Source organism: Podarcis tiliguerta (genome assembly GCF_965153285.1).
Source record: "Podarcis tiliguerta genome assembly, chromosome: 17".
Lineage (NCBI taxonomy): Eukaryota > Metazoa > Chordata > Lepidosauria > Squamata > Lacertidae > Podarcis > Podarcis tiliguerta.
The window spans coordinates 2,767,104-2,786,764 of record NC_139550.1 but is presented as its reverse complement, the minus strand read 5'-3'; the positions used below and the strand labels follow the sequence as shown (position 1 = coordinate 2,786,764).

Sequence of the window (19,661 nt, the reverse complement as noted above, 5' to 3'; positions counted from 1 at the left end):
AGAGTTTATAGGCAGCTGAGACTGTGTAATTAAGAAGTCTGACAATAAGATGGAAAAATGGACAGAAATGAATCACCTAGAATCCTTCTCCTTTCCTCATGGGGGAAAAAGTTACACTTTGCCTCCTCTCCTCCTTTACTCTTGACAGAAACGAAAGGGAGGAAACCAAGGACTGATCAGGATACCACCCTGAGATCTCCAGTTATAGGGTTGTCTATAAATTCATTAAATAAATAAAATAAAATAATCTAGGCTACTAGGCAGGTCCACACCATATGTTTGAAGTGCATCCAACAGAAATTTAAAGCTCATGCTTTCCCCCATATAATCATGGGAACTGTAGTTTTACCCCAGACTCACAACCCCCAATAGCCTCAACAAACTACAGTTCCCAGGATTCTCTTGGGGGAAGTCATGTGCTGTAAATTGTGCATTGCATAGGCTCTAAATGTATTATCAATGTAGTTGCACATGCAGAGGTGGACAGAAATGAATGTGGTCACTGGTTATAGGTGGAAGAGAGCATAAAAATTGGGGTGCGCAATGACTTTGAAGTGGAGCACATACAACCAGCAGATGTGAAGTTGACAGAGGCAGGTTTTAATTAGGGAGCTAAACAAGATTGTGTAGCACACAGGGACCACAAATGGGTCAGTTCTGAGTGTAGTTTAATTCTTAATTCCTGTTCTCAGAGAACTCCGGGAATTGCAACTCTGTGAGGGGAATAGGAGTCTCCTAGCAACTCTCAGCACCCTTAACAAACTGCATTTCCCAGAATTCTTTGAGGTAAGCCATGACTATTTAAAGTGGTATGATACTGCTTTAAATAAATGGTGCAGATGGGGCCTAGTTCTATACTCTCTCTCATCCTACTCTGATTAACCCCTCTTCCCTCACTCAGACTGGCTCCCCTCCCCTCATTAACCCCGTTCATATGTTAATTGTGTGAAAGTTGTCCTACATAATTACACCCAGGACTATAAAGGGAATTAAAGGTGCACAAAAGCAGCACAACAAAAGGGAAAGGGGGAAAAAACCCTGAAGAAATTATTTGCGCATGTCTTCACTGTGAAAATGCAAAGCACACCATGCCTGAATTGACTTTTTGCATGGAGTCCAAAGACAAATATTAATGACAGGAGACAACATTCTAGGGTGGCCTTAAAAGTAAAGGTAAAGGCACCCCTGATCATTAGGTCCAGTCATGACCGACTCTAGGGTTGCGGCGCTCATCTCGCTTTATTAGCCGAGGGAGCCAGCGTACAGCTTCCGGGTCATGTGGCCAGCAGGACTAAGCCGCTTCTGGCGAACCAGAGCAGCGCATGGAAACGCCGTTTACCTTCCCGCCAGAGCGGTACCTACTTATCTACTTGCACTTTGACGTTGTCAGAGCTGGCTCTAGGTCCCAGCTCACAGAGGACCAACGCTAGCCGGTAGTAATGTACAAAGGTCTTTATTGAAGTATAGTTTCCATTTTCAAACCGGAGCGCCCCAGCTCTACGTCTAGGGTTTAGACCGATGAAGCTCCATCTGAATCTCCGCCCCCTGTACACCAGTTTAAGACTCTAGCCTTACTCCACCTCTTCCGTCTCTCCTTTCTCCTCTGGGTCCTGCTACCCCCCGGGGTTCCTTCCTTCCTGGATTCTTCTGACGCTGACGTTGACCCCCCTGACTCCTCCCGCTCTCTTCGGCGGGCTTTAGGACCTGGCTCCCTATCCGGGCTGCCAACTGCTGCACCCTCCTGTACATTTGAACTTGGCGCGCGTGCGCAGCCTTCAACCTTCCTCTCGACCGTTTCCTCGCTCTCCGATGGAGGCGTGGCCACTCCTGGCTCATGTCCTCCCGCTGGTAGTCCGCCGCCTGATCCCGATGCCTGGGACTCCTCCCCCCTACTGCCCTCTGGTGTGGACGCTGGTCCGGATTTCCAGCTGCTGCTCTCTGAGTCCCCTCTGGCCCCTTCTTCCTGGGGTGTCCCCCTAGGCACCCCCCTTGCCCTGACCATGGGAGCCCCTTTCTGTGAATCTTCCGATTCACTGGAAAGACTCAGAGACCTCGGACCGCTGTCATCGCTGACATTTCCTTCGGACTCCTCCCCCTCGCTCTCTATTTCCTCCCTCTCCTGTGCCTCTGCTCCTGAACCCCTGACAGACGTGCTTTCAAACTGCTAGGTTAGCAGCAGCAGGGACCGAGCAACGGGAGCTCATCCTGTTGCGGGGATTCGAAAGGGTGGATGTCGTCACGGGGATTTGTCACGGGGATGTCAGTACGGGTGGCCTTACTGACAGTCAAATACAGTGGTACCTTGGGTTAACTGCTGCAGAGAAAGGAAAGGGGCGAGCCCGGGCTGCCCTGACCTCAAGTGCCCTCAGGTGGGCCCGCCCCCAGCGCCAGCCTATTGGCGCTGCCAGAAATGAATAATAATGGGGAATGGGAATCTCAGAGTCCCGCGGGGCTGGCGCCAGCCCCGCGAGAATGTGGATGGGGTCGTGAGTCCGCAACACACACACCCTCCTTAGTTCGGGAGTGGCTTTATGGCTTGGAAGCAAGAATCCACCTTTGGATTTATTTGTTTTTTTTTCTGATAGAATACACTGAGAAGAAGCTATCAGCAAACAGCAATTTTCTTTCTTTCAAAATATAGACACTTATGTTAGAATTTTGGAAAAAAATCTGAAAACTGGGAAATACAAGCTAGCTGTTCCTTAAAAGACAACTCCAGCCATGAGGTTCTAAAATTCAAGAGCACACCTTGCTAATGCAGCTGGACAGCTCATCAACTGGTTAATGTAGGATGCCTTACCATTTGATGCAGCTACCAGTCTTTTGCATGGGACGCAGGTAGTGCTGTGGTCTAAACCACTGAGCCTTGCCGATCAGAAGGTCGGCGGTTCGAATCCCCGCAATGGGGTGAGCTCCCGTTGCTCGGTCCCTGCTCCTGCCAACCTAGCAGTTCGAAAGCACGTCAAAGTGCAAGTAGATAAATAGGTACCGCTCTGGCGGGAAGGCATTTCTGTGCGCTGCTCTGGTTTGCCAGAAGTGGCTTAGTCATGCTGGCCACATGACCCGGAAGCTGCCTGCGGACAAACACCGGCTCCCTCGGCCTATAGAGCGAGATGAGTGCGCAACCCCAGAGTCGTTCGCGACTGGACTGAACGGTCAGGGGTCTCTTTACCTTTACCAGCCTTTAGCACACATTAGAATTCACGGGGTGGGGGCAACGACTCCCTCCCGTTTTTTAATCAATATTGAGAATCACTTCTTGAGTCCACTGTCTGTACTGACCTGTTCATGAAACTTGCCTTCAACTTCTGGAATGGGAACAAATGCTGCTGGTTCCCCTTTGGTGACTTAAACAATCTACTTGACCTAAAACCTGCTTGACACTGCCTCTCAAAGAACAAGAGATGCGAGGGTTCCTAGAAATCCGGTGCTGAAAGTTTCCTTCAAGACTTTCTCCAAAGGGCTGACATTTGGAGTACTAAACAACTTGCAACCCTCAAAATGGGGGGCATGAGGGGGAAGAGAAAGAGAATGACCTTCCACCCATGCCTTCTCTGTCTCGTTTGGTAGAAATCATGCATGCTTTCTCAGAAAGGCAAACGAAGCAATATTCCCTCCCCGTGCAATCTGCTGGATGGCAAGCAGGATTCATTTGCTGCTTGGTCAGTCTAAATGCTTCCGTCTGCGGAACCTTATCCAACTGCTTCTCATCTGGGAGTGACATACGCTTCCATGAAAAAAGATGAGATATGCTTCCATAAAAACAACTGGTATCTTCCCATAATGGCTTGATAATTGGCAATTTGGAAAGCCAAAGCTGATGGAGAATAAACTTTCCTCCTAATCATGTCCAGTTCTCTGCCCTCCTTATCTATGCGAGCCAAGTAAATTATATGCCCTTCACGGCCTCCACTGCTAATGAGTTAGCTGGGGGATGAGTAAATAGAAAAGAACCCTATGCTGGGTCTTATACATATATTATTTTTAATCTTTCTCCTAGCAGCAGAAGCTGGCACAGACAGGAAGCCACATCCAAGAGACAAACAAAGACAAAGCTAGAAGACCCATAAATTCCAAACTGAGGTTCTAAATACGGATCAAATGCTTTCAGGAAATGGGGAGGCATTCCTGATTGCAGGGGTTTCCCATCACGTGGAAGCTCACACTTAGGTGTCCTTCTTGCATATATCCCTGCATATGCACACATATACCGGTGGGACAGGACCAGTGGGAATGCACAAAAGAGGGCTTTGGGGTGCTGGTGTTCAAAGCAAACCTCTGATTCCAAATGAGACGTAGTTTCCACTGCTAAAGCATGTTCTCCTTCATGGAGAGCACGTGTTGCGGTGGGGGCCGCCAGGAAACTCCAAAGTTGGGGGCGGGCTAATTGACCGTTGGCCACTGATGCGATTGGGGCTTCCCTTGTTGGGAAGAAGTTAATGTTGCCATTTGTTGACTGACAGCCAGAAATGCTAAAACTCCTTGCACGAGGCTAGGGCTTCCTCTTTTCGACCATGCATCGGATTGCCCGTCCCCCCCTCCCTAGAATTAGGGTTGTTCGCTTTGACCTTGCTATGCCTGTCATGGGGTCGTCTGCTCTTGGGGCAGGGGCCCGGTAGGAATTTTGTCCATCTGGCTGATTGGCTGGGGCCATTTGGTTTTTGCCTACTGCGTAGCAAATCATCGCAACTTGTAAGGTTGCGGTTAGGCATTGGTTTATGGTTTGGTTGGTTGAGGGGCATGGATTGGCTGTGCCTGCCCCTCTAATGCTGCTGCTGCTGCAAGGGATTCCGTTAAAGGAATCGGGGGCTAACTATTGCTTGTCCACTCTGTCAAGGGGGCTCGGGCCATAGCAATGAGCTCCTGGTTGCATTTGGGGAGGGCTGAGGGCAGGTTCCCTGCTCCGACGGTACCCCCAAGTGTATTCCCCTATTCTGACTTTCGCATCGTGCGGAATGTCAGTCTGCCCCCCATGGTGGGGGCAGATAGTCGCAACCAATGCCTAAGCAACCACTCACAAATTTGTATTTTAATAAAGTTGTGGCCAAAATTATGCCAAAAATCTTAAACAAAAAATCTGTGTGATGTGTGAGTTATTGCGGCGGCCCTGGGGACCTCGACACACAACTTCAACATCACAGACTCTCTATACTTCTAAATTACTAAACATCTGAATGCTATGTCTGCTCTGAACACTGTGTCTCATCTTTGGGACAGAGAAACCTTGCAACAGTAATCCACACTCTCATAACCTTCAGGCTTGATTACTGCAACAGAGTCTATGCGGGGCTGTCCTTGAACCAACTACATTCATTTTATGCTCCAATAAATTATAGCATATGTGACACTAGGACTGTAAACATTTTATAAACAGACCAATTAACTTTAAATCTGATGGTGTTTCCTGCTTGGCAGGGGGTTGGACTCGATGGCCCTTGTGGACTCTTCCAACTCTATGATTCTATGATTCTATGATTCTAAAGCTTTATATTTTTCTACTCCAGTGGAGCACCCAAGAGATTTGCAGCACACAGAAGAAAACACACAGAAAAAATATCATGAATGAGACTAAAATGCAAGAGAAAGGTGAAGGCAGGGAATCAAGCGGAGGCTTGCCTAAGGACAAACAAAATTCTTCAAATAGGCCGGGGGTGGGAGATAAAAACTGCACGGCATGGAATGCTACAGCTTATGAGCAACAAGAGAGAAGACCTTGTTCCTTTTTTCTACCAACTGTGCCCAGATGGTGGGAGGATATATACAGAAGATACTCCTGCTGATCACAGTGGATGGAGCAGAATACGTGGTGGGAGATAATCCTCATATTTGTTGGTTGCCTCATACTGAAACTTCCATATAATGAAGCCAATTAAAACAAGCAAATACAAGCTATTAACAGATGCACCAGCCAATCACAACACCCCAGCTGCAACCCCAGCACAATATATATCTATATATACGTATATGTGTTTATATATACAGTATATGTTTGTGTATGTACATGTATGTCTAAGTGTGTGTGCATGAATATGTATATATGCTTTAAGTAAGGGACGTGGGTGGTGCCGTGGGTTTAACCACAGAGCCTAGGGCTTGCTGATCAGAAGGTCGGCGGTTCGAATCCCCATGACGGAGTGAGCTCCCGTTGCTTGGTCCCTGCTCCTGCCAACCTAGCAGTTCGAAAGCACGTCAAAGTGCAAGTAGATAAATAGGTACCACTCCGGTGGGAAGGTAAACAGCGTTTCCGTGTGCTGCTCTGGTTCGCCACAAGTGGCTTAGTCATGCTGGCCACAAGACCCGGAAGGTGTCTGCGGACAAACGCCGGCTCCCTCGGCCTATAGAGTGAGATGAGCATGCAACTCCAGAGTTGTCCGCGACTGGACCTAATGGTCAGGGATCCCTTGACCTTTATATATGCTTTAAAGCAGGTGACTCAGCACAGCTCTGTTTTGCTGCAGTGGGGGTGGGACTGCTCTGGCAGTGTCGGTGGCAAGGGCTGGGCTGGCGGTCCCTCGCCCAGGGCATGTCTGCCCACCCCAAGCGCCGACAGTTGACGCTACGCCACTGCTTTAAAGATGATGACCAGCCTCTTGAATTAGGCCCATAAATGAAACAAGCAGCCAGTGAGGTTGGTATAAAGGAATCGGAAAGCTCGTTACAATTCTGATAGCTGCAGTTTGAACCAGATGTCCAAATACTCTTCGAAGGCAGCCCCCCTCAGAGTGCTTCACAGTAACCCAGTTTCTGAAGCCACGTGCAACCATGACTAGGAACAGACACTAGTTGGCACACCAGTTTAAGACACTTCTGGTCACCACTACCATCTGAAAGCAAATCTGTGCCATAGATTTAAAGCACATGGCTTTGCACAAAGAATCCTAGGAACTGTAGCTCACCCCTCAGAGCACTACAGTTTCCAGCACCCTTAACAAACTACAGCTCCCAGAATTCTCTGGGGGAATTCATGTCCTTTAAACATCTGGTGTATACACAGCCTGACATTATATAAGCAACATCAGACCCCCCCAATCTACAAACCTGATTTTTTAAATGTAGAGTGCTACCTAACCCAAAACAAACTATCCCTATCACTAGGCCTGCACTTCCACTGAACAAAGCATTTTCTGCTTTCTCTGGATTAAAGTTTCTCCTTTTTTACATATAATTCTATTTATAGCTTTCATTTATATACATTACAATAATGATTCAACCATAATTTTAACATTTCTGACTTCGACTCACTTCCCCCTTTCTGCAATTCTTTACATTTATTTTCAACCTTTCCTGCATACTCCAAATTACCTTAACTTATTCCTTTATTTATCTATTCTCATATATATTTTTGAAACTGCAGGTTTTTACAATAATCCTGCCAATATCTTGATCTGTTTACAGTTTGTTTGTAAATACTCAATAGACTATTTCCATTCCTTTCTAAAAAGTTTGTTATCTTGATTTCTTATTCTCCTGGTAAGTTTTGCCATTTCTGCATACTCTATTAGTTTCTGTAACCATTCTTCTCTCGTCCTCTTCCTTTCATTTTGGGCAAATAACATTCTTGCAGCTGTGGTCGCATACATAAATAAATTTCTATACTGTTTAGGTAGTTCTGATCCCATAATTCCCAAGTGGTACCTCAGGTTAAGAACAGTTTCAGGTTAAGAACAGACCTCCGGAACGAATTAAGTTCTTAACCCGAGGTACCACTGTACAGTGTACAGTGGTACCTCTGGTTATGTGCTTAATTTGTTCCAGAAGTCTGTTCTTAACCTGAAACTGTTCTTAACCTGAAGCACCACTTTAGCTAATGGGGCCTCCCACTACCGCTGCGCCGCCATTGCGCAATTTCTGTTCTCATCCTGAAGCAAAGTTCTTAACCCGAGGTACTATTTCTGGGTTAGCGGAGTCTGCAACCTGAAGCGCCTGTAACCTGAGGTACCACTGTATATATTCTGCCAATTATCCAGTCTCTCCAGTGCCAGATTAAATCCTTTCAGATGGAATTTTAGTCAGACTTGATTCTTCATTTCCCTTGTGTTTTAGACTTCCTTTTAATTTGTGACTCCTTTAGGGACGCACACACATACACATGCACACACACAGAGAGAGAGAGAGAGAGAGAGAGAGAGAGAGAGAGAGAGAGAGAGAGAGACTATATATATATTGTGCAAATTGTTTCCCTGGTTTGTTATACACCACCCTGGAAACTTCTAATGAAGGGTGGTTAAGAAATATCTTAAGTGAATAGATAAGATCTGCTTCCCTGTCTTAAGATGGAAAGGAGAGGTACTTCTTGTCATCAGCATACTGTTGACAGCAGAATTCAGCCAATAGCCTCCAGCACCTTCAGGTAGATGCTAACCAGCATGAAAAGACAGAACTCTGCAGAACCCAATTACAAATGGCCAACATGGAGACAGGACTTAGGTAGCCGACAAATTACGTTCAAGCTTTATTCTGCCAGTCTTTTGTGTACTTTAGTCTTGCTGGCTGTGATTTGTTTTATCTGCTTTTAGTTTGGATTTTGAATGCTCTTTGGTGTTAATGAGCTGAAAAGCCCCCATGCTACACACACACATTCCACATTCGGGGGAAAAGAGTAGCATATATTCAGTACCTGAGGTATGTAAAAGAGACCCAGAAGATTGGCCACGGCAGTAGAGATCCCAGAACCAGTTGCTCCCACCACTGCGATTGTGGAGGGAATGTGCTCTGAGCAATTGCAGAACTCATCCAGATTCAGAGAGTCTATCTTGTTTTGGGCCACAAAACTCAGCGTGGCTTCCAGGGCTTTGGAGACCGTGTTGCAGGTATCAAATATGCTGTATCCCAGAGTCATGTTGGGAAGAAGCGTTGGGCTGTTATTAATTTCCTCAATGGCAAAGATCATGGCCTGAAGCCAACGGAAACCACGAAAATTATACCTACGAGAAAGAGGGGGGAAATTAAAATAATGACAACTGGCTTGAAGGCGGGGAAAAGAGTAAAGAACAAGTGTCTGAGTAAACTAAGGAGCATGGCCAAAGTCTATCTTTCCATCAAAGGGCTATGATTCTATTCATTTCAAAGAAGTAAACTCAAAACTGAAGAACAACTGGCCATTTCATACATGCTGAAACCGACCAAGATTAATTCTGATAGTGACAGGCGATATGTGTAACGTTGTCGATTCTTCTGGACCTCTCAATTTTTTAAAAATACCTATTGACCAAGGTATCCTTCCGGAACTGCTTCTTAGGCAGACATCCCCAAACTCGGCCCTCCAGCTGTTTTTGGGACTACAATTCCCATAATCCTTGACCACTGGTCCTGTTAGCTAGGGATGATGGGAGTTGTAGTCCCGAAACAGCTGGAGGGCCGAGTCTGGGGATGCCTGTTCTTAGGGATAGCACATGCAGGGGGAGGGCAGGCACTGCACTTCCATGGTTCTAGTCATTTTGGGGAAGTAGGTTCCAAAAGGTAGGCTGGAAAACTCTTATTATTCCCATTAGGAGTTATCCTAGCCACCTGGACCCCTAGTCAATCCGAACAATTATTTGCATTTAAAACTTTTGTGATGGTTCTAAAACCAATCGGCTTCAAGCACTCCAGTTGCTGACCTCCACGAGTCACTAACAGAATGCAGGGCAATAGCACCCACATCTGTGGAGAGCTCTCAGAGTCAGGCCAGTAATAGCAAGGTAGTTTTAACCTCCTCCACCCTCCCTCAGTGCTCCCAATGCACTTTGCTCCAATTTTGCCTACTGTGGGAGCAAAGGAGGAGGTGGTTACGGTATGTATTTGTCTGATAAGTTTGCATGCCCTGAAATGAAGTTTCACAGCTGATCTGTAGTTTCTTTGCCCACCACTGTGCTATATCAGTGCTGGGTAAAGAACATAGCTGTCAACTTACAGATTTGAAAATAAGGGACCAGCAGCCTCAAAAATAAGGAATCAGCAGCCAAAATAAGGGATTTTCCAAGCACAGGTATGTTCGACTTCTGAGCCCCTCCGAGCCAAAGGCAGAAAGCCCAGCCAGCAGCCAAACGAAGCCTCAAGGAAAACCACCGTCACCTCTCCGCTGGGAAGCGCTGAGCAAAGGCGAGTCCCCAGGCAACGCGGCCGATTTGATTGGCACAAGGCATGCAAGCTCCACCCCCCAGTCGTTCTTAGACTCCTTATTGGGTGAGCAACGCAGCCAAGCAACACAGTTGGAGCCTCCCTCCTCCCTGGCTGGCAGGGAGGGAGGGAGGGAGAGGAGCTGCTTCCTTTGAAACCCGGGAAATTTAAGGGACATCATCAATAAGGGACAGCAGCGGGACACGGCGCTGGGATAAGGGACTGTCCCGCCAAATAAGGGACGCTTGACAGCTATGGTAAAGAAACTTTCAGCCTACACATTTGCGGGGACAAGAATTGCAACAGAGTTTGGGAGCCTGCTCTAGCTACTGAAATGTACATTCACTTTTTTCCCCTAAGATCAACTGTAAAACTTCATTTCAGGGCATGCAAACTTACCAGACACCGTTCTGGTTGTTCACAAAGCCTGGTGGGGATGGGAAGCAGGTAAATAATAATTCTATTTATAGTCTTATGTCCCCCATGCCTCTTTCGTAGGCTGCAATCTTTCCTTTTTTTCACATCAGTCTTGCTGGAGAGCCTCAGCAGAAGCCAACACCCTAATCGTAGCCACTGGGCTACCAAGTTGTTATTTTTATGGAGGCTCCCTCTAAGGGTCGATTCCAACAGTTCCTGGGCAGAAACTAAAAAGCATTCATTTATTAAATCTATATTAGGATTGCAGCCTTGGAAAGCTGGGCCACTTAAATAACAACAGAACAAGGCTTTACTACTTAGCAATGCAGCACTTAGTTTGAACTTGGTGGGTAGCAGGCTTTGGGAGTGAGCGACTGTTAACACATTTTCGCTTGGACTCACCTTATGCATTCAACGGATTCTGGTCTAGATTTCAGATCCTGGTGTTTAGCAGCCACTCCAAAATGAATGGGGAACAGCCCCCCAAGAATAATGTCTCCTTTCTTCTGTGCCCTTTGATTCGGTCCATAGGCATAGGCAGAGGTATTCCAAGTAAACGCAAAGAGAAGCAAACAGAAACTATAAAAAGTCATCGTTCCTCCTTTTCACGAGGGACAGAGGTTGCAAACTTCAAAATGGCTACACAAGAGGAGCAGGCCTAATAACCTTCAACAAGCCTTTTCACTTCTGAACACTGCGCACTGCGGATCTGGTGGGGATGCTTGGTGTACGGTAAGCCACAGGATAGCAGCCATAATTCCACCATCTCCTCAGTGGTCTTCTCCATCGCAATTGACCCAATCCAGCAGTTTCTTGCTTCCTCGTCGCTTGTTAGACGGAGCCCATCTTCAAGACCCCCTAAAAAGAAAATGGAGATGTAAAGAAGTTATCTCAGGTGCACTCTGACCTGTCCATAGACTGTGCCTCTTCCCCAATAAGGGATGCACTATGCCAGGGCTTCACAAATTGTGGTCCATGACCCACCAGTGGTTTGTGAGCATCAGTTGGGTGGTCTGTGGCATGTCAGCACTCAACATTCATATTGATTTTCACTGTATTTTTTCTTGCTTCGTTTACTTCTGTTGCATTTTATTGTATTGCAGTTTGAATTCAATACTGTGGTACCTCGGGTTACAAACACCTTGGGTTACAGACTCTGCTAACCCAGAAGTAGTACCTTAGGTTAAGAACTTTACCTCAGGATGAGAACATAAATCGTGCGGCGGCACGGCGGCAGCGGGAGGCCCCATCAGCTAACGTGGTACCTCAGGTTAAGAATGGTTTCAGGTGAAGAACGGACCTCCGGAACCAATTAAGTTCGTAACCTGAGGTACCACTGAATAAGACAAGAAGCAATGAAAACACAGTTAAAAATCACACAGCACAGCATATTGCAACTTCTATAACAGGCAGAAAGATCAGCAAGTGATCTGTCAAGATCACCAGCAATTTTAAAGGGGTCCATGAGGTATTCTGCTCTGGTCAGACCTCACCTGGAGTACTGTGTCCAGTTCTGGGCACCACAGTTTAAGAAGGACACTGACAAACTGGAACGTGTCCAGAGGAGGGCAACCAAAATGGTCAAAGGCCTGGAAACGATGCCTTATGAGGAACGGCTAAGGGAGCTGGGCATGTTTAGCCTGGAGAAGAGGAGGTTAAGGGGTGACATGAAACCATGTTCCAATATATAAAAGGATGTCACATAGAGGAGGGAGAAAGGTTGTTTTCTGCTGCTCCAGAGAAGCGGACACGGAGCAATGGATCCAAACTACAAGAAAGAAGATTCCACCTAAACATTAGGAAGAACTTCCTGACAGTAAGAGCCGTTCGACAGTGGCATTTGCTGCCAAGGAGTGTGGTGGAGTCTCCTTCTTTGGAGGTCTTTAAGCAGAGGCTTGACAACCATATGTCAGGAGTGCTCTGGTGGTGTTTCCTGCTTGGCAGGGGGTTGGACTCGATGGCCCTTGTGGTCTCTTCCAGCTCTATGATTCTATGAGGGAGAAAAGGTTTGGGAGTGGAAACACTGCACTACGCAGCTTACAGATTCATTCAGTTTCCTTCCTCCTGAGTCTTTTGATAATATACAGTACATGGTTTTAAATAAATTACTTTGCGGTGGGGGAAAGCAACACATCACTCACAATAAAAGGGCGCCTTATGCCTGTCAACAGAATCACCCCCGAAGTCAGGTTACAAATCATGATGTCCACAGCTCACATCTCTGATCTCAAAGTCCTTCATTATTTTGCTGTTAAACGTATTTATAGGCTACCTACAGTGCAAAACACCTCAGGCAGCCCACACGTTACAAGTGACAAGGAGCAAATGCAACGAAATGAATTTTTTTAAATCGCAGAAACAGCAAGGCAAGACAAATAAATAAAATTCAACAGAACAACACAGGCACTAAAACCTGTACACAACCCTATTGGAAAGCCTGGACAAAGAGGAGGGTCTCTGCCTCCTCTTTGTCGCAACATTTGGGGACAGGCTAGGAGGGGCATTTTGCATAAGTGGTGCCACAACCACCATAGCACTCTCCCCAGTCAGCCCTTGTCAGGTTTGGGAGAGTGGGGACGTTGATAGGAGCAGGGAGTTGTAGATAAATGTAGTGTTTGGACAGGTTTGTGTGGTAAAAGGTGGCTTTTTCGGGTTCAGGGCTTTAAAACTTAGCCACCAGCTCCTTGAATAATTTGTACATGACCCTTGTTGTGTTTGGCCTCAAAACATCTCCATGATGTTGGTCATTGCTACTATGATTGTGGAACCGAGGCAGAGAGAAAGTGCCTTGCCAAGTTGTCATGCAACCAGTTCATGACAAACCCAAGTCCAGTCATGGCAAATCACGTTTCCGAGCACAATTCAAAGTGTTGGTGCTGACCTTTAAAGCCCTAAACGGTCTCGGTCCAGTATATCTCAAGGAGCGTCTCCACCCCCATCATTCCACCCGGACACTGAGGTCCAGCTCCAAGGGCCTTCTGGTGGTTCCCTCACTGCGAGAAGCCAAGTTACAGGGAACCAGGCAGAGGGCCTTCTCGGTAGTGGCACCTTCCCTCCAGATGTCAAAGAGAACAACAACTACCAGACTTTTAGAAGACATCTGAAGGCAGCCCTGTTTAGGGAAGCTTTTAATGTCTGATGTATTACAGTATTTTAATGTTTTTTTGGAAGTTTTTTTGGGCGGGGTATAAATTTTATTATTATTATTATTATTATTATTATTACCATCATCATCATCATCATCATCATCATCATCACATTCTCTGCCATTCCAAGCCTAATCATGGTTGCTCCTTAGAATAAGATGAAAAATCTGAAACAAGAAGACCCGCACAAAGAGTGAAATTATTACTATTATTATTATTATTATTATTATTATTATTATTATTATTATTATTATTGCCTTCTTTTTACAGCTCAAAAGGGGCATACACAAGCATCATGATTCAAAAAATCTCAAAGCAAAAGCATATACATCAATAAAAACCATCAAACCATTGGGGAGAGGAAGAACCGCCTCCAGCACCTGCACTTTCTTTCTCAGCTCTCAAATCTCCTAATAACCTGCATTTTCCTGACAACAGGATTAATTGAAGGTGTGATGGAGACAGTTAGATTCAATAGTTGTCTATTGAACTCAACTGCAAGCTGCCTTGAGAGCAGGCTGATCACATGATCACTGTGTGGTGTAGTGGTTAAGAGCGGTAGTCTCGTAATCTGGTGAACCAGGTTCGTGTCTCCGCTCCTCCACATGCAGCTGCCGGGTGACCTTGGGCCGGTCACACTTCTCTGAAGTCTCTCAGCCCCACTCACCTCACAGAGTGTTTGTTGTGGGGGAGGAAGGGAAAGGAGAATGTTAGCCGCTTTGAGACTCCTTCGGGTAGTGATAAAGCGGGATATCAAATCCAAACTCCTCTTCTTCTTCTTTCCATAAAATAGATGGTAGAGGCCTAGGGATGTTGCCCCTCCAGTTCCTCAGAGGACATGGTTCCCAGACCCCCTCACCACCCTGGTAACACCCTCCTAGGGACACACACTTCTAAAGTGTGGTCTGAAGACCAAGAGACCACCACCTTACTGAAGTTGAGCAGGTCAAGGTATGGTTGGTGCCTGGATAGATGATGGTCTGGGAACCACATGTAAGCTGCCTTGGGTCCCAAGGTGAGAGAAAGGCAGAATGTAAACTAATTCCTGTGCACTTCCTCCTCAAGTAAGAATGTGGCCAATGGCCCATATAGTCCAGCATCCTGTTCTCACAGTGGCCAACCAGCTGTCTTTCTGAAACCTGCAAGAAGGATGCAAAGCAGCAGAGCACTCTTCCCAGCAACTGGTATGCAGAAGCATAGTTTAGCTACGTGCTGCGAGAAGAAGTCCTTTCTTTTACCTTTCCTGAATCCTCACACATTCAGTTTCACTGCAGGTCCATGAGCTCTAGTGTTATGAGAGACAGAAAACACCTCTTCTCTATCCATTTTCCCCATGCATAATTTCATTAACTATTATCATGTTGTTTCTTACTTGCTTTTTATCTAAACTAAGAAGTCCCAAACCCTGAAACCTTTCTTTAATAGGTCACCCGCTTGATCATTTTGGTTGCCCTTTTCTGAACCTTTCTCAACTTTGCAATATAATAATAATAATAATAATAATAATAATAATAATAATAATAATAATTTATTTATACCCCGCCCATCTGGCTGGGCTTCCCCAGCCACTCTGGGTGGCTTCCAAAAAATATTAAAATACTGTGATACATCAAACATTAAAAACTTCCCTAAACAGCGCTGCCTTCAGATGTCTTCTAAAAGTCTGGTAGTTGTTGTTCTCTTTGACATCTGGTGGGAGGGCGTTACACAGGGAGGGTGCCACTACTGAGAAGGCCCTCTGCCTGGTTCCCTGTAACTTGGCTTCTTGATATCCTTCTTGAGGTGACCAGAACTGTATACAGTATTCCAAATGCATTCACAGAATCACAGAATTGTAGAGTTGGAAGGGACCATGAGGGTAATCTAGTTCAACCCCCTATAATGCAGGAATCTTTCACCCAATATGGGTCTTGAACCCACAGCCTTGAGATGAAGAGTCTCTACCAACTGAGCTATCTGTTCACACCATAGATTTGTATAATGGCGTTATGATATTGGCAGTTTTATTTTTCAATTCATTTCCCAAGGATCCCTAGTATGGAATCTGCCTTCTTCATGACCAATGCACACGGGGTTGGCCTCTTCATTAAGCTATCTACTATGACCAGCGTTGGAATTTTGCCAGGCACATCGTGCACCTTGCAATTGGCCACTTGCAACCAGGTGAAGAACCTCAGGTGCCAGGATGGTGCCTGATGTCTCCACCAACTGGAGGTGCATGCCAGCAGATTCTTGGATCTTGACTGTTTTCAGACACAAGCAACACATCCTCTAGAATTCTATTCATTATATTTTATCCGCACAGAATAAATTTCAGGAACCAAAAAGCTGTACTGAAAAATACAACTTTCAAGCCATCCGGCCCCAAAATGGCAACTCGGCATTCCGTTTTCACAACGGCAAACCTGGGTTAAGGAGCCATTTGGTGCCAAGCTTAAAAAGCAGAGACATCACCTTGCCAACAAAGGTCCGTATAGTTAAAGCCATGGTTTTCCCAGTGGTGATGTATGGAAGTGAGAGCTGGACCATAAAGAAGGCTGATCGCCAAAGAATGGATGCTTTTGAATTCTGGTGCTGGAGGAGACTCTTGAGAGTCCCATGGACTGCAAGAAGATCAAACCTCTCCATTCTGAAGGAAATCAGCCCTGAGTGCTCACTGGAAGGACAGATCCTGAAGCTGAGGCTCCAAGACTTTGGCCACCTCATGAGAAGAGAAGACTCCTTGGAAAAGACCCTGATGTTGGGAAAGATGGAGGGCACAAGGAGAAGGGGACGACAGAGGACGAGATGGTGGGACAGTGTTCTTGAAGCTACCAGCATGAGTCTGACCAAACTGCGGGAGGCAGTGGAAGACAGGAGTGCCTGGCGTGCTCTGGTCCATGGGGTCACGAAGAGTCGGACACGACTAAACAACAACAAATTATACATCCGAGTTTCAAACACTGACTATGGCCCTAAGTTCTTACTCCTGGTCTGTCACTGCAAGTTCAGACCCCATGAGCATATAAGTGAAATTGAGATATTTTTGCTCCAATGTGTGTCATTTTACACTTCTGTAGCCAGACAGTCCTACAAAGAAAGGACTAAGAATGTTGTTGAATAGGTGGGGCAGGTCAAAGGATCCAAACTGAGGGCAGCCCTGCTTAAGCGCACAATGTCCCTTAAAATAATTTTTGGAAGTGTATTTTTTTTTTTATCAAAACCCGAAATATATTGGTTACACTTTCTCTCTGTGAAGGTGATCTTTCTGCCCAAGCTGGAATGTGCAAACACCTGGGGTCACCCTTCAGTGAGCATCAGCCAGCTCACCTCCCTGCCAAGTCCACGGCAACACACGTTCCATCTCCGGGACGACGGTGTGACTTTTGGAGGCTCTATGCCTCATTTAGCCCTGGTAATGGCCTAATTGGGTTGGAAAAATGCAGGGGCAGGAGTGCGATTAAAAAACCAGCTTTGTGGTGCCTATTTCAGCCGTTGGAAAGGAAGGGAAGGAAGCAAAGAAGAACAAGCTTCGACAAAAGGCTTTCTACTCTCGGCACTTAATAGTAGATCTTTGCTTTTAATGAAGGCTGATGCTCCCTGTAACAGCGGACATTATCCCTGGAAGTATGAAGAGGGTCAATGCAAAACACGCACATCATCTCTGTTAAAGGTCTGTGCACGATTCCACTCACTACAGTTCCGTAAAAACACAAACGCAAAAAACCTACTCCACCCCCTTTCGAACCCAAAGGCTTTGCCTTCAGCTCTGAGTAGACTGTAGTTATTGCAGAGTTAATAGATGATTTTACTTGGCAGGAATGAAAGTGACACAGGGAAATTCGAGTGACGAACCCCGCCATTCATTCAAAACACATCAGTTCGGGCAGTCCACTATGAACTTTTCACACTTACTTTTTTTACACGAATCCATTGGAATATGTGATGCTTCGCTGGTTAATTGCACAAATAGTGCTTATTCCTGCTATAATTTCTCCCATATTTCACAAATGCTTTAAAAAGTCACATTTTCTCAATGCTCCAAGGCTTCTAAAATTACTGCTAAAAGGAAGTTTTTGCTTTTTAAAAAGCACAAACAGATATCCTAACGTACACATTGGAACATGCAAGTGTTACAAAAGACGAAGGTTGACATCTTAAAAACGTAACATTTCAGGGTTTATTTCTGAGTAAGCATCCACAAATGTGCTCTTTGGTCCGATTATTTGGAAGTAGCAAAGAAAAAAAAATAAAACAAATAAGAGTTGTGTATGCTTTCTTCCCAATGCCTAGTTTGGCAATTGCTACTTTAGACCAACAATAAAGCTCTAGTATGTGACACTTCTAAACTTACATCAGACAACATTTTAAGCCACTTTAGCCTCAGCCCCCAACTCATTCAGGTATAGGATTGCACCATAAATATTCCAGCAGGGGGAGAGATGGGAATGAAAGCCCACTCCATCAGACAGACTGACAGACCAGTTGCCTTTTGACTCCTCCCCAATCTGAGCTGTTTCCATTCAAGCTGGTGTTTAAGGAACTATGTAACTTTAAGAACTGGTGCCTAAATTTGCTTCTTTTGATTTTCATTCCCATCCATTATACTGTAAGTGTGGAAGGACTGCCTTTTGCTGTAGTTGCTGCTTTTATTGTTGCTGCTGCTCCTGCACTGAGAGACTTTTGTGCTGAAAACCAGGGTGATAGATAGATAAATGCGTTAAGGATAATGTTGCACAATCAGTATTTTGAAAACCACTGCTGGCATTTCTCAATTAAATGAACCACCATATATTAATTCTACTATTAATTTGGGATTCTAGGGAGGCATTTACCGTATTTTTCGCTCTATAAGACGCACCAGACCAAGAGACGCACCTAGTTTTTGGAGGAGGAAAACAAGAAAAAAAATATTCTGAATCTCAGAAGCCAGAACAGCAAGAGGGATCGCTGCTCAGTGAAAGCAGCAATCCCTCTTGCTGTTCTGGCTTCTGGGATAGCTGCGCAGCCTGCATTTGCCCCATAAGATGCACACACATTTCCCCTTACTTTTTAGGAGGGAAAAAGTGAGTCTTATAGAGCAAAAAATACAGTACATGATTTATTAGAGTTACATTTTGGAGACAGCTAAGCTTAAGGAAGAGTGAACAAACTGGTTTTTGCAAGGTTATCAAAACTGTTACCAGCTATGAAAAAGTTTGTAGGGGAGAAAGTGACTTATAAGACATAGTAATTTCAGTACGGAGATCAATAATACAGAATGAATAAGGCATTGAACCCAATGTGTTTTGACTATACACAATTTTGGCTTTAGGGGTGATCCCCAGAACGTAACAATTGCAGGCTTACTATACAAATTCTACAATTCTATGATTCTATGTATGGAACTTTAAAAATATTCTGTGACACAAATGCCTCCCCCCCCCTCAAAAGGTAAAAAGATTTTTTAAAATTACTGAAAATAGTAGTAGATAACAGGTGCTCAATGTAATAATAACGAGCAACTGCTGTATACCCCTCTGATATTTAATGAGAAGGGGGTATAAATACTTTTATTTGTAAATTAATTAAATTGTGTCAAAATTAATTATTTTCCTTTATTGTACTCATAAAGCTTTACTTAATAAGTTTTGATTAAGACTGGTATTAAGTTAAAATATTTTTGCACACCATCAACATGCAGTTCATCTTAGTAACTAGCTCTCCATCTGGCTTTTTCTGTAAGTTCCAATAGAGCATTTGTTTTAAAATATAGATTCCTGCCCATATCTATTCCCCTGTGTGTTTTTTTAAACTTAATTTCACTAAAGCAAGTTTTTCCCCTTATGTCAGCACTCTGAGAGTTGCACCTGTGTTTGTGTCATGAGACCCAGATGAGTTCAAATGCTAACACTGTTATAGCTGTGGGAGATACTGCAGTGGAGCAGAACAAGCCCAGGTTGATTTTTGGATAATAGGTTGAGGCTGCACTGTCAGCAAACAGAAAATCCTGTTTTGACTCAAAAGCTAAGTGAAATAAAG

The 19,661-nt window shown here is 45.1% G+C and overlaps 1 protein-coding gene across 3 annotated transcripts in view; it reads right to left on the bottom strand.

Moving 5' to 3' along the window:
- CASR (calcium sensing receptor) overlaps positions 1–19,661 on the bottom strand; it is a 53,196-nt gene that overhangs the window by 26,856 nt on the left and 6,679 nt on the right. For 2 of the 3 annotated variants that reach the window (XM_083419580.1, XM_083419581.1), the window contains exons 2-3: positions 10,918–11,373; positions 8,618–8,924 (exon numbers count right to left, since the gene is read on the bottom strand). In XM_083419580.1, coding sequence (XP_083275706.1) covers positions 8,618–8,924; positions 10,918–11,108 — 498 coding nt within the window. In that variant the 5' untranslated portion in view covers positions 11,109–11,373. Of the gene's footprint in view, positions 1–272; positions 316–8,617; positions 8,925–10,917; positions 11,374–19,661 lie in introns of those variants that run through there. The other variant, XM_083419582.1, reaches the window with a different exon arrangement.